Source organism: Enhydra lutris, unplaced genomic scaffold (assembly GCF_002288905.1).
Source record: "Enhydra lutris kenyoni isolate GAN:26980312 unplaced genomic scaffold, ASM228890v2 scaffoldscaffold23, whole genome shotgun sequence".
Lineage (NCBI taxonomy): Eukaryota > Metazoa > Chordata > Mammalia > Carnivora > Mustelidae > Enhydra > Enhydra lutris.
This window is the reverse complement of record NW_019154107.1, coordinates 28,663,548-28,677,248: the sequence shown is the minus strand read 5'-3', so window position 1 is coordinate 28,677,248 and position 13,701 is coordinate 28,663,548. Positions and strand designations below refer to the sequence as shown.

The 13,701-nt window shown below is 56.5% G+C and overlaps 2 protein-coding genes across 3 annotated transcripts in view; both read left to right on the top strand.

The window, feature by feature from the left end:
- Positions 1–3,390, top strand: part of LOC111150448 (GRIP1 associated protein 1) — a 23,776-nt gene extending 20,386 nt beyond the window's left edge. Inside the window, exons 23-26 of one of the 2 annotated variants that reach the window (XM_022507916.1) lie at positions 678–800; positions 918–1,011; positions 1,745–1,899; positions 2,825–3,390. In XM_022507916.1, coding sequence (XP_022363624.1) covers positions 678–800; positions 918–1,011; positions 1,745–1,899; positions 2,825–2,917 — 465 coding nt within the window. In that variant the 3' untranslated portion in view covers positions 2,918–3,390. Of the gene's footprint in view, positions 1–677; positions 1,012–1,744; positions 1,900–2,824 lie in introns of both variants that reach the window. The other variant, XM_022507915.1, reaches the window with a different exon arrangement.
- A 2,417-nt stretch (positions 3,391–5,807) lies between these two features.
- LOC111150488 (potassium voltage-gated channel subfamily D member 1) lies at positions 5,808–13,082 on the top strand. The gene is made up of 6 exons (XM_022507959.1): positions 5,808–7,759; positions 9,437–9,599; positions 9,702–9,785; positions 9,879–9,977; positions 10,257–10,507; positions 11,652–13,082. Exons 1-6 carry the CDS (start codon positions 6,639–6,641, stop codon positions 11,875–11,877), a joined length of 1,944 nt encoding a protein of 647 aa, XP_022363667.1. The 5' UTR covers positions 5,808–6,638; the 3' UTR covers positions 11,878–13,082.
- Positions 13,083–13,701: the final 619 nt, after the last annotated feature.

The following is a 13,701-nucleotide window of genomic DNA, read 5'->3' as shown; positions in this document are numbered from 1 at the left end:
CCTGAGCTGAAACCAAGAATCAGATGCTTAACTGACTGAGCCACCCAGGCGTCCCTCTCTTTCTTAAACCTAAATGAGATTATAAAGAACCTGTTTTTGTCCAGCTGCCTTTTATCTTCCTGATCTTGTAAATGTTTATCTCATCTAGTAGTTTGACCTTAATCAGATTTCCCTGGTTGGCCCCAAAATAGCGATTGCTGGTTTTATGAAAACCAGCGCTCAGTTTCAGATCACATGTTGCATCTGGTTGCTTTATGTCCTTTATGTCTCTTGAGTCTAGTGTGGTCTGTTGTTACTTGGGTTCTTTTGTTTGTTTGTTTGTTTTCATGACACCAACCTGTAGAAGAAACCAGCCAATTGACCCGCAGAAAGTGTCCCACCTTTTGGGTTCTCCTGCTGGCTTCCTAGTGGTATCATTGAGCTTATTCCTCTGCCCTCTAGTTTTCCGGTCAACTGGAAATGAGCCCACGTTTGCTACAGGCTCTCCCTTCATCCTCTCAATAAGGAGATGATGTGGTGGTTCCTTTATCCCCCTTTCGACCAAGGGAGATCCAGAGTTCCCGTGGGTGTTCCACTCCCACTGCCCCCCCCCCGCTTCCCCCCTCTGCCCGTTATCCTCTCTGGGACAGGCGACAGTGCTGAGCCTGGGCTGGCCTCTCCCCTCCTCTTCCCTGCAGTCCTTATCCAGCAGCCCTCAGGCCCAGCCTCCGCGGCCAGCCGAGCTGTCCGATGAGGAAGTGGCTGAGCTCTTTCAGCGCCTGGCAGAGACACAGCAGGAGAAATGGATGCTGGAGGAGAAGGTGTCTTCTGCCTCCTTGTCCTCACTTGGCACACCCTTGGTGGGGAGGCTGGGGTGGGCCGGGGGGTTGTGTGGCTGGGCCCCTTATGATGTGCGAACATTCTGGGCTGGCCCGCAGGTGAAGCACCTGGAGGTGAGCAGTGCCTCCATGGCGGAGGACCTTTGTCGGAAGAGTGCCATCATCGAGACCTATGTCATGGATAGCCGGATCGGTCAGTGCCTCCTCCCCGACCTTACCCCCATCCGGTATCTGACCTGCCGCCTCCTTCCCCACTGTCTCCTCTCCTCTCACGACTCAGCAAAGGTACTGACAAGATCACAGCTGTTGGAGGGGAGAGCAGGACCCACTGCTCTTCCCTTCTGAGTCTTTGTCATCGCTTCACTCTCCTTTCTCCAGTGTGGTTTTCTGTCCCCTCTCCCTCCCTTCTCTCCTCTCCCCATCTCTTCTTTCTGCTGTACCCTTCATCTCCTCTCACTGCTCCTATTGCCTGTCTGGACTGTGTCTGTTCTGGAAGTTTCTCATCTATATATGTACCCCTTCAGGGATTCTTAGCTCTTCCTCTCCCACTTTCTATCCTCTTTTCCCCCCTCCCCTCCATCTTTGTTTCTTCTGCTCCTTTCTGTCACATCTTCTCCTAGCCCCATTTTTCCCTTTTTAGTCAGAAGAACATGGACTGACGCAGGCCGAGCACTGTGTGTCTGTGCTACGCATGCAGTCAGAGGCCTCTTGCCAGCTCCCCAAGGTGGTTATTATCCCCATTTCTCAGGGCTGCACAGCCAGGAAGTGATGGCCAGGTTTCACACAGCCGAGCCTCCGCCCCCTATCTCACTGAGCTTCTCCCCACTACTTTTTGCCCCCTTCTCTGTTTCCCGCTTCTCTGCCCTGTCTCTTTCGTCTCTCCTCTGGCTCTGCCGAGGGGGGGTTCTCAGCCTGGGCCCTTGCAGATGTGTCTGTGGCGGCAGGCCACACGGACCGCAGTGGGCTGGGCAGTGTCCTGAGAGACCTCGTGAAGCCAGGTGATGAGAACCTTCGGGAAATGAACAAGAAGCTCCAGAACATGCTGGAGGAGCAACTCACCAAGAACATGCACTTGCACAAGGCGAGTGTGGCCTCCCCATCTGTCCACGTAGCTGCCTGCCTCCCATGCCACACAGCTGGCCCCCTGTCCCGTCCCCCTGTCCCCACCTCTCACCCCCACCCCGTCATCTGCAGGTGCCCAGACCCCACCCCACCCCACCCCCACCCCATTCACTGATCATCCTCACCTCCCCACCCTCTAGTCGGTCAGCTCACCTACTCTTCCTTGGGCCTTTTACTCTCCCCTCTGTCTTTGCACCCACCTGCTCATCTGTTCCTGCACACTTCACCCAGCTCGCCCCTCAACCCGCCCTTCTTGCCCATCTACTCACCTGCCCTGTGTCTTTCCTGCTATTTCCTGACATACCTCCCTCTCTCTCACATTTACTCATCAGTCACCCCTTGTCTTACCTTTTACCCACCTGCCTAGTGACCCGCACACCTACCTGTTGTCCTCCATCCATCCTCTGAACTGTCCCTTAGCCCACCCGTTTGCCTACCATGGATCACCCCATACATCTTCTTGCCCATCCTGCCCTCCCCAAATATTTCCCCCATTTCTGAGGGAGTCAGAAAGGATGTAGACCCAGCCCCTGCCTCTGAGAAGGGAGCTCACCGTTTAGTAGAGAAGCCAGTGGCAAGGGAAAGGTGGTTTCCTCCGGCTGTACCACACCAGTGGGCGATCTGTGATTTGCTCCCATATCTGTATCCCTGGGTCCCCCTCCCCGGGGAGGCTCCCTACCCCCGTCCACCACCACCCCTGACACACACATCTTTTCCAAGCCCAGCCCACCGCTGGGGCTCTGAGCCTCTCCAAATACCTTCCCGTGCCAGGCTAGACATAGAAGGGCTTTGATTAATGAGGTGGGAAGGAGGACATCCCAGGTTTGCTGAGGGAGCTTCCCTGGCTCTTTGCCCGGGCCCCTGACGGCTCATTTGTTTCTTAGGACATCGAAGTTCTCTCCCAGGAGATTGTGCGGCTCAGCAAGGAGTGCGTGGGGTCACCTGACCCAGACCTAGAACCAGGAGAAGCCAGCTAAAGACCTGCAGGCTGCAGCTGCTCCCTCCCCTCCCCCCTCCCAGGACAACTTGCCCTTGGGCTCTGGTGGGAAAATGGGGCCAAAATCAAATAGGTTGGGAGACTGCACATTAAAGGGGCTGGAGGCCTGATGGTTGGTGTTAGTGACCCTGTTTTAGGGCAAAAGCCCTCGGGGAGTGGGGATCCTGAGGGGAGGGGCAGGGATTTCTCATCTTTCTTGGCCCTGGCTCCCAGAGGCCTTTGCCTTCACCTCTGCATGAGCTCTCCCTCCCCAGAGACCAACTCTTTTTTATTTTATTTTATTTTTTAATTTATGTCTGGAAGCCTGGCTACTCTGCATTTGGGATCGGGGATGTTTGGGTGGGGAGCGGTCCTTGTTAGCGTTCTAGCAACGTGTGTGTGTGTGTGTGCGCGCGCGCGCGTGTGTGTAAAGGCTGCAGCCAAAATACCATCTGGCCAGACGGGCCCACCCACTGACTGTCTACTCTCATTCTTTCCAACCCGGAGGGATGTGCCGGGGATGGGGAGGTCACACCATTGGAATGGGGAGGGAAGTCTGTGGCTTCAGTCCTACTCTCCTTCCCCACCCTTCCCCAACTGTTGCCCAGTTACCGTGGGCCTGCCCCTCCACCAGAGTGACCCAGAAATATCTACCAGATATGTATGTGGGTGGGTGTGAGGGGGGCATGGGTGTGGGTGAGAGTGGGCTGATGAGAGGATAGGTAAGTGGTTAGATGGACCGGTGGATAAGTAAGTGGAAGGTTGCATGGATCAATGACAGGGGAGGTTGGGAAATACACGGGCAGAGGGATGAATAGGTGATCAGATGAATAAATGGGTAGATGGATAGATCGGGGATGTAAGTGGACAGATGGATGGCCAGGGGAATGGATGGATGGGTAAGGAAGGGTGAAGAGTAGGTAAGTAAGTGATGGGCAGGGCTATGGATGGACAGGTGGATGGGTGCCGGAGGTACTTAAGCATAGGGTGGCAAATAGGTGGATGGGGTGAATATGCAAATGGGTGAGCGAGCAAGTGGATGGAGGGATGGGTAGAGCACTGGGTTGTGTGGGTGGGAGAACGGATGGGGAGCTGCATGGTGGACGGGTGGAGGGATGGAGAAACGGACAAATCAGGAGCATGATTAGTGAGCGAACTGAGGCTTACATGGGTGGGTAGATTGGTTGAAAGGGGAAAGTTGGTCCCCCCTTAGTGCTCGCACCACACCTTTATTAAAAATGAGGCTTCCCCTGTACACAGTGCCCAGTGCTGTCCCTTCTCACATCACTCCATTTAATGCTCCCCATGACACTATCAAGTTGGGGTAACTCCATCAGACAACCGAGGATACAACCCAAGGCACTTGCTAAAGGACACAGCAAGTCAGTAGCAAAGCTGGGGTTCGAACTCATCTGTGGGCCGAGGCACTCGGTACCCAGTGCTCTGTGCCACCAGGGAGCAGAGTCCTCTAGAGGAGGAGGTGTGAACTAAGGCTGCTGAATGCAGAAGGATGAGGCAGGCTGCCCCTCAGAGTGGGGACCCCCAGGGAGACAACGTGGTATGCCTGTCCCCAACCTGGGTTGCCCCCATCCACACCCCCCTTACCCCCTATTTCACGTCTGAAACCAGGATGGTGCTCCAGTCCCACAACAGTCTTGATCGGACCTGGGCTCTAAACCATGCACCCACCCCCCAGAACATTTTTGGGGGCCTGGCCATCTAGAGAAATGCCCCCCCAACCCGTCCCTCCATCCACCCTCTTCAGCCCTTCTCCAGCATGGGGGCAGGGAGGGGACACAGCGCTGCATCATTCCACATGGCACTGGGCTCTGGGGCCATTAACGGACGACTCCCCATCGATCGGATCTGCTAAGTGCTGCTGATTCAGACGGGTGGGGGTGGGGGCCCCTGGGGGCAGAGGGGGTAGGAGCTGGGCAGGAAGAGGGGGGAGTCCAGGAAGGAGGTGGGGAGAACTGGCAGAGCTCCCTGCCACCCCCATTTTCCAGATGACGCGACTGAGGCCCAACCAGCTTTGTAGGAGGCGGAGTCTCCCCAGGGTCCCTCTCAGGCTGTCCTAGGGGAGGGGGCTCTGGGAGCTACGAGGCCCCTCCCTGCCTCTCTCTGTAGCTCCCGGCAAGCTCAGAGGGGCGGGGAGAGAGAGCCAGAGGAGGAGGAGAACTCAGGCAGCTCTGCAGAGGGGGGCAGGAGCTCCGGTGTTTGGTACCCCCAGCCCCAACGCTGTGGCCGCTGCTGCAGCGGGGACACAGGTGAGGACGGCCATTTGGGGAGGAGGAGGGGGCCACCCACAGCGCTGTCCTTGTCCTTCCCTGGTCCAGCCCCCACTCCCTAGCCCATCCTGGGATAGTCCCCAGGGCTTCTGCTGGACCTCGTCCTTCCAGGGACCCAGCCCCCTCCCCCTGCCTGTCTGCACTGCCTTCTCTCCCGGGCCTGGCTGTGGCTGCTTCTCCTCTTCTGCCGCCGCTGCTTCCACTGCCCAGCACACACCGCCAGCCCCTCGGGGTGTGGTTTCCCCAGACCAGCCCCTAACGGTGGGACACAGTTTCGCCCCGGCCTCCCCTGTCTGCACACCCGCCCCTCCGCAAGGCCCGCCAACCTCCCCCTCCCCTGAGACACACCCAGCTCCCTTTAACATCCCACCCCGCCCTCCGGCCCATTTTGGAGGGACCCCCTCCTCTTATCTTAGTCTTTATCCAGCCTCTGGGTGCTCTGGGGCTGTGCCCAACTTCCAGTTGAGTCCCAAGGGGCTTCCTCAGGCCCCTTTCCTCCCCCCAGGAACTCCTGAGAGGGTGGACCAGACTTTCTTAGCAGCACCCCATACCCCTCGCTCCCAGACACCTCTCAGGCTCTGAAAAATAACCTAGCCCCATATCTAACCCTTCAGATGCCCTACTCCCTTCTCCAGTCCCTCTAGGGGGCCCCACCTGGCCTGCCTTCCCCAGAACTCCTGTAGAGTGTAGACACCCCCCCTCAGGCTATTCTTGGCTGCTCTAGGCACTCCCAAGACACCTCGCAGCCTCTTTACAACCTTCTGGTTCTATAGCCACCTCTTCCGTGCACGAACCCATTTCCTGGATCCATGAGGGAGCTCCAGTCCCCTAATCTTTTCCCCAGAAGTCTTGAAGGTGCAGACGACCCACCTCAGTTTTCTCGGCCCCTCTAGAACACCCCCCCCCGCACCCGGACACTCTTAGCCTCTTTTAAACACCTCTGGTCCCATTTCCACTTCTCTGGATGCCCCAGCCCCTTCTCCACACCCACTAAGGGGTCCCAGCCCCATCTTCCCTCAGAACTCTTGAGAGTGTGGGCAACTCTCCAATGTTTCTTGCCCCCTAGACACCCCATACATCTCCCAGGCCATGCTGACCCCTCCAGAGCCCTATCAGTTGCTCTAAACACTCCCTAGGCTCCTTCTTGGCCCCTCCAGGCGCCCTTTTTCTGCTCCTTTCCATGTCCCCTGGCTCCTCCTTGGTTGGTCCCTCAAGACATCCCCCAAGTCCCCCCTGGATCCTCTAAATGCCCTCCAAGGCCCTACCCGTCTCTCTAGTTCCTCCTGGTTCCTCTCGGCCTCTGTAGACACCCCCAGTTTGCTTGTGCGAGTGGCCCAGGGCCTCTCCAAGCCCCCAGCATCCTGGAGACAGCCACACTCTCCTAAAGGCCACCCTCCCCCGCCCCGAGTCTCCGTGGGCCTGGGGCGTGGCAGGATGGCGGCCGGCGTGGCCACGTGGCTGCCCTTCGCGAGGGCCGCTGCGGTGGGCTGGTTGCCCCTGGCCCAGCAGCCCCTGCCTCCTGCGCCCGGGGTGAAGGCGTCTCGAGGGGATGAGGTTCTGGTGGTGAACGTGAGTGGCCGGCGCTTCGAGACCTGGAAGAACACTCTGGACCGCTACCCAGACACCCTGCTAGGCAGTTCGGAGAAGGAATTCTTCTATGACGCGGACTCGGGCGAGTACTTCTTCGATCGCGACCCCGACATGTTCCGGCACGTGCTGAACTTCTACCGCACGGGCCGCCTGCACTGCCCGCGGCAGGAGTGCATCCAGGCCTTCGACGAAGAGCTGGCTTTCTACGGTCTGGTGCCGGAGCTCGTGGGCGACTGCTGCCTCGAAGAGTACCGGGACCGCAAGAAGGAGAACGCCGAGCGCCTGGCGGAGGACGAGGAGGCGGAGCAGGCGGGCGATGGCCCTGCCCTGCCTGCCGGCAGCTCCTTGCGGCAGCGGCTCTGGCGGGCCTTCGAGAACCCGCACACGAGCACGGCGGCCCTCGTCTTCTACTACGTGACAGGCTTCTTCATCGCCGTGTCGGTCATCGCCAACGTGGTGGAGACCATCCCGTGCCGCGGCCCCGCGCGGCGGCCCCCGAGGGAGCAGCCCTGCGGCGACCGCTTCCCCCTAGCCTTTTTCTGCATGGACACGGCCTGCGTGCTCATATTCACGGGCGAGTACCTCCTGCGGCTCTTCGCCGCCCCCAGCCGGTGCCGCTTCCTGCGGAGTGTGATGAGCCTTATCGACGTGGTGGCCATCCTGCCCTACTACATCGGGCTTTTCGTGCCCAAGAACGAGGATGTCTCGGGCGCCTTTGTCACCCTGCGTGTATTCCGGGTGTTCCGCATCTTCAAGTTCTCCAGGCACTCGCAGGGCTTGCGGATTCTGGGCTACACACTCAAGAGCTGTGCCTCTGAGCTGGGCTTTCTCCTCTTTTCCCTTACCATGGCCATCATCATCTTCGCCACGGTCATGTTTTATGCTGAGAAGGGCACAAACAAGACCAACTTCACTAGCATCCCTGCGGCCTTCTGGTATACCATTGTCACCATGACCACCCTCGGGTGAGTGCAGACCCGGTGTTGGGAGCTGCCCGATCAGTTACACTCACCTTTCTCTGTAAGAGTAAGATCTCTTTTTTCTCGATTTGCGCTTCTGCCTGCTCTTCTCTGAAAACAAAGGGAGTTGGACTAATCTCCAAATCCCTTGCAGGTCTGACAATGCCTTCACTGTCCAGGTCAGGAGACTTGGGTTCCAAAGATTGTCTTAGCTGCACTCTTTCTGTTGACCTTGTTCTCTTTGGGCCTGTTTACCCCCTGTGGCAAATGAGAAATGTTGATCCCTTCGTCATCTAGAGGGGATTCTGTGACCTCACGGTTGTGAAAGTTCTCTGAAAGTTTCTGGTGTAGGATACCTAGGTACTGGCGTTCTACCACCTCCTTTTTCCCACCTTGAGGACCCATGTCTCTCAAACCTCCAGAATCATCTGCCGTATGGGGTCCTACCTCTGTGACATTGTGATTCCTTGATGTTCTCCAGGTTGAGATATTTTCAGCATTATTTTTTTAGTGTCAATCCTTGAGAGGGAACAAGTTGGGATAAAGGCATCAGACAGAATCACCAAACTCATGTTGTTCTTAAAGACATTGTTTAGGGCACATACCATGCTCCTTCTCTAAATTTCCATTGCTGGAATTAGGTGTACAGTTGCTTGGGATCTGTTGAATGGGTGAAGTGGGCTCGCTGGGGTTTTAGCAGAGCTACAGAGAAATGGCTTTCGGGTTTCTAAGGAGTAGAAATTAATTCTGGTTGGAGGTTCAGAATTGGATTGACATACAAATACTGAGCCCTGAGAGTGGGTTGGAACTGGGTTCTTGAGTGCCTTTTACCCTAATGAGTCCTCACAGCAACCCTGAGAGGGTGGACAGCTGCCTGTGTCTCATAGTTGAGGACACAGTCTGAGATGACACATCACAGACCAGAAATGGCCAAGTTGGAGAGACTTTTAAATGAGTCAAAGAAATAAGGAACGGCCATCCTTGGGGGGGAGGGGGACAAGGACTGAGAGAAGGCCTAGAGGCTGGGACTGCAGAGGGGAGGGGATCTCACTGGTCCCCTGTTCAGAACAAAAGTATGCTGGGCGATCTCGAGCAAGTCAGCTGTGGAACCTCCCTAAGCTTGGGTCCCCCCCACCCCGACCCCGTGACACAAGTGGGTAAGATTGGCATTGCTCCATCCCCAGGGAAGAGGAGATGGCATGAAGAAAAGGGAGGAGGGAGTTTCAAGGCTCCCCCTATTTTTTCATGGGAGGAGAGTTTCAAGGCTTCTTCTGGGGTAATAAGAAGGGGTCCTACCTAGAGAAGGTAAGACAGATGGAAGCAAAACCAACAGAGCACTGCTCCCAGGACTCAGCTTGGACTTTCTCCCCAGGAGACTATATTTACTGCCTCTGACTTCCTCCTTCTCTCCTCTGTTTGGTATTAATAGATTTCCAGCTGACTCAGATGTGCAACTCAGATGGGGGCAGCAGATGGTAGGGGCCAAGGGCCAATTTCTCCCTTGACCCCCACCAGTGGCCAGAGAGGTCTTTCCCCACATTTTGCAGAGCGGGAAATTGAGGCTCAGAGAGTTTCAGTGCCCGGCCAGGGTCGCAGAGTGTGTTGGGCTGGATGGGATGGTGTGGAAGACTGAGGGGTGTGTGGGCACTCTTCTTAACCTCGGCTTCCCTCCCCTGGCCCCAGCTATGGAGACATGGTGCCCAGCACCATTGCTGGCAAGATTTTCGGATCCATCTGCTCCCTCAGCGGTGTCCTGGTCATTGCGCTGCCTGTGCCGGTCATCGTGTCCAACTTCAGCCGCATCTACCACCAGAACCAGCGTGCTGACAAGCGCCGAGCGCAGCAGGTAACAGCCTCTTCCCTCAGAGTACCTCCTGCTCCCCGTGCCCCAAGCCAGTCTGCTCTTGTGTCTACCCACCTGACCCTTTGTCTCCTCCCTTCTCTGTAGAAGGTGCGCTTGGCAAGGATCCGGTTGGCAAAGAGTGGTACCACCAATGCCTTCCTACAGTACAAGCAGAACGGAGGCCTTGAGGTGGGGAGGGGCCTGCCTTGGGGTTGGGTGGCGGGGGAGAAGTGGCGGGAGGAGGAAGGTTCTGACCTCGTCCCTCTGCTCCGTCCACCCCAGGACAGCAGCAGTGGGGAGGAACAGGCGTTGTGTGTCCGGAACCGTTCTGCTTTCGAGCAACAACATCACCACCTCCTTCACTGTCTAGAGAAGACAACGGTGAGGCCTAAAGGCGGGGTGGGGGGGGGGCGACAGAAGGAGGGGCCTTCCTCCGCAGCCCAGCCAGTTCCCTCCCTGGGATAGGAGGCTCACTACTGATTGTGGAAATCCCACAGGGCTTCCTGGAAGAGGCCCCAGTACAGCTGAGCCTTGAAGGGTGGGCAGAGGAAGGGAAGCAAGAGATACTTCCAGAAAGGAGGGAGTGGCCTCAGCAAAGGCCGAGGGCTGGGGTCAGTTCCTGTGTGCTGCCTCGTGACCGTGCCTCCCTTCTGCCCACAGTGCCATGAGTTCACAGATGAGCTAACCTTCAGTGAGGCTCTGGGCGCTGTCTCGCTGGGGGGCCGCACCAGCCGCAGCACCTCCGTGTCCTCCCAGGCAGTGGGGCCTGGCAGCCTGCTGTCCTCCTGCTGTCCCCGCAGGGCCAAGCGCCGTGCCATTCGCCTTGCCAACTCCACGGCCTCAGTCAGTCGTGGCAGCATGCAGGAGCTGGACACATTGGCAGGGCTGCGGAGAAGCCCTGCCCCTCAGAGGTAAGCACCCCCACCTGCTGGCTACCCCTAGGGGAAGCTCAGAGCTGAGACTGGGTGGTGGGGTGTGCGGGGGATGGCGGTCTGAGATGTCCTGACTTCTGGCCCAGCAAGCCAAGCTCAAGCCCGGACTTCTCTATGTGGGGAACTTGGGCTTCTCTTGCCTGGAAGTTGTTCTTCATTGGTTCTTTCAGCCAACATTTATTGAGCACCTACTATATGCCAGGCACACTTTCAGGCACTTTGGAGTTCACTGTAGGAGTTTACAAGTTGAGTTCATTTCAGACAGCAAAGTAAACAGACAGAGCTCCTTGACATTCTGGAATTTATATTCTAGTGGGATGAGACCGTTAATAAACAAGCACGTACACAATAAGGTGTGTTAAGTACCAAGAAGAAAAATAAACTGGGGATGGGGGACAGGGTGTAGAATGGGGTATGGAGAAGCTTTGCTGAGGTGACACCGGAAGAAGATGAGGGAGGGAGCAAACAGCCTGTGCAAAGGCCCTGAGGCAAGAATGGATCTGCGTGTTAGAGACACAGCCAAGAAGCTCCTGTGAGTAGAGTGGAGTGAGTGAGGGGGAGAGTTGTGGGAAGCCAAATCAGAAAGGAACAGGACCAGGTCATGTAACTCTTACACTGATCGTTATGAGGGTCTGGCATCGTAAGGAGTAACCATGATGGAGAACATTCTGGTATGTATGCTCCTTATGTATGTATGCTCCGGGCACTATGTGGAATACTCTGTAGCACTTTTTATCTCATTTAATCTCCACGGTGACCCTATGAGGTAAGAAATACTGGTATTTCTATGCGTGCTCATTATGTTCTGGGCTGAGCACTTTATAGCACTTCTTATCTCATTTAATCTCCGCAAGGACCCTACGAGGTAGGCAACTCTGTTATTCCCATGCTACAGATGAAAGAGAGAAGAGGGATTTAGAGGGGCCAAGGTAAGACTGGGATTTCAACCCAGGACCACCTGACCCCAGAGCCCTCACTGGGCACCACCATAATGGGGGGATGGAGGCGAAGCATTTAGAACAGAGCCAGAGACCCAACAGGCACTCAATACATGTCACGATTGCTGTAGCAAGTATTAAGAGCACCTTTTAAGAAGCTTCCACCTCCCCACCCTTATGCACAGCCGCTCAAGCCTCAATGCCAAGCCCCACGACAGCCTTGACCTGAACTGCGACAGCCGGGACTTCGTGGCTGCCATCATCAGTATCCCTACCCCTCCTGCCAACACCCCAGATGAGAGCCAACCTTCCTCCCCTGGTGGTGGCGGTGGGGCCAGCAGCACCCTCAGGAACTCCAGCCTGGGCACCCCTTGCCTCCTCCCGGAGACTGTCAAGATCTCTTCCCTGTGAGCGGTGGGTCCGCCTGTCCAGAGGGCCCTCTCAATTCTTGGGGACTCCTTTCCAAAGCCATATTTTTGGGAGGCAGGGAGGGACAGGCCTGGGGACCCCTTCTGCCCCTCCTCCCCCCACTGAGAACTATGCAATGCAGTTTGATGGAACGGCTCACCTGATGGGGAAGCAGCCAGGGAAGGGGAAACTTTCCCCACCCCCGACAGTTTGTCCTGGGGGCTGCTGAAGTGCTGGGCTTCCTCAGGCCCCCCAGCCTCCTTGCCCCAGCACACCGGGGCTGGCCTCTCTCCCCTCGCTGGCCTCCTGCATGCTCCTCCTGTTGGGCCCCTGGGACTCCCACCTGACATCTCAGCTCTGGCCTGAGAAAGAGAGATGAGGTTCCCTCTTCTCTCTGGCTGGGCTGTGGAGGTTTGGGGGTTCAGAGAATAGAACCTTCACCTTGGAGCTGGCCTCTAGGAGTTTTCCCCACCCTCCACTGAGCCCAACAGCTCCCTGATTCTGAAGCTTGGAATGCAACCACAGGCTTCCTGGGCTGTGGCCTCAGCAGTGACCTGCCACCCCCCACCTTGGCTCAGGGGTCAGGCTGCCTCTCCCAATACACACAGAGAGCACAAACACCACTCCCCTTTCCTGGCTGCTGGAAATGGGTCCCTGCAACCCCGTCCTGTGCTGGGCCCCCAGCAAACTCTAGCAATAGCAGCTGCTGCTGTGATGTTATGCAAAGGCTCTGCCCAGGCTGCTGCAGTATTTAGATCTGCCCTAACCAGGGGGGCCACCTCCAACCCCTCCGTCCCCTTCTCCCTGGTTTGCTTCCCTCTTGGGTTGGGCTGGAGTCTGGACTGGCTGAGATAAGAGCCTAGCAGTCAGTGAGAGCTGGGCTGTGTTTGGAGATCATAGATGATTCCAAGTTCTTGGGCAGGAGTCCAGAAGTGTTGGGGATGGGGCCTGGGTTGTTCCTAAACTCTGAGAGTTGTAGGGGGCAGGAGGAACTTCTTGATCTCTTCCTCCTCCTCCCCCGCAAAGCCTTTTCACATATTCCTCTCTCTTTTCCCTCTTGGGTCACCTTCCAGAACTCTGTGTCTGCTCTCAGGCTGAAATCTGGCATCATCTCAGGTTCCCTGTCCCCAGCACTGTCCCCGTGGAGCTGGTGGCTGACAAAGATGTAGTTTCCATCAGTCAATAAAACCTGAGAGGAGAGACGAGGATGAGTACCTCCTGGCTCTGTGAATTTGGAGGCTGGGTCGGGCTGGGGGGGGGGGGGGTGGAATGTACACTGGTTTCAATTCCTTTCAACCGGAGAAGGGCAGGTTGCGGTCTAGGTTCTGGGAGGTCAGTGGTTGGTGACATGTTCTGGAAGATGGGGAATCTAGGAGGAATTAAAGAGGGTGGTTTGAAGAGCTGAATCTACAGCCAGTGAGGCAGGCCAGGAAGCCCTGAGATATGCCCCTAGGACTCATCTGCTCCAGCTCTCTTACTCACAGGTGGGGAAACTGAGACCCAAAGCAGCACACACTTGGTCAGAGGAGACTTAAACCCCAGGCTTCCTGGCAGCCAATGGCTCTGAACTGATTCCTAATTAAAAGCATCTCTCAGGGGCACCTGGCTGGCTCAGTCAGTAGAACATGCAGCTCTTGATCTCGGGTTCCTAAGTTCAAGCCCCACATCGGGCCTAGAGCTTACTTAAAAAAAAAAAAAAAGAATTCAATATTTTAAAAGAAGAAGAAGAAAGAAAGCATCTGTCAAGTTTGGCAGCTCACCCTTCCTTGTGGACATCCCCTGCACTGTCTCTGCTGGGCTACTGGATACACTTGGCTAGTGTGTGAC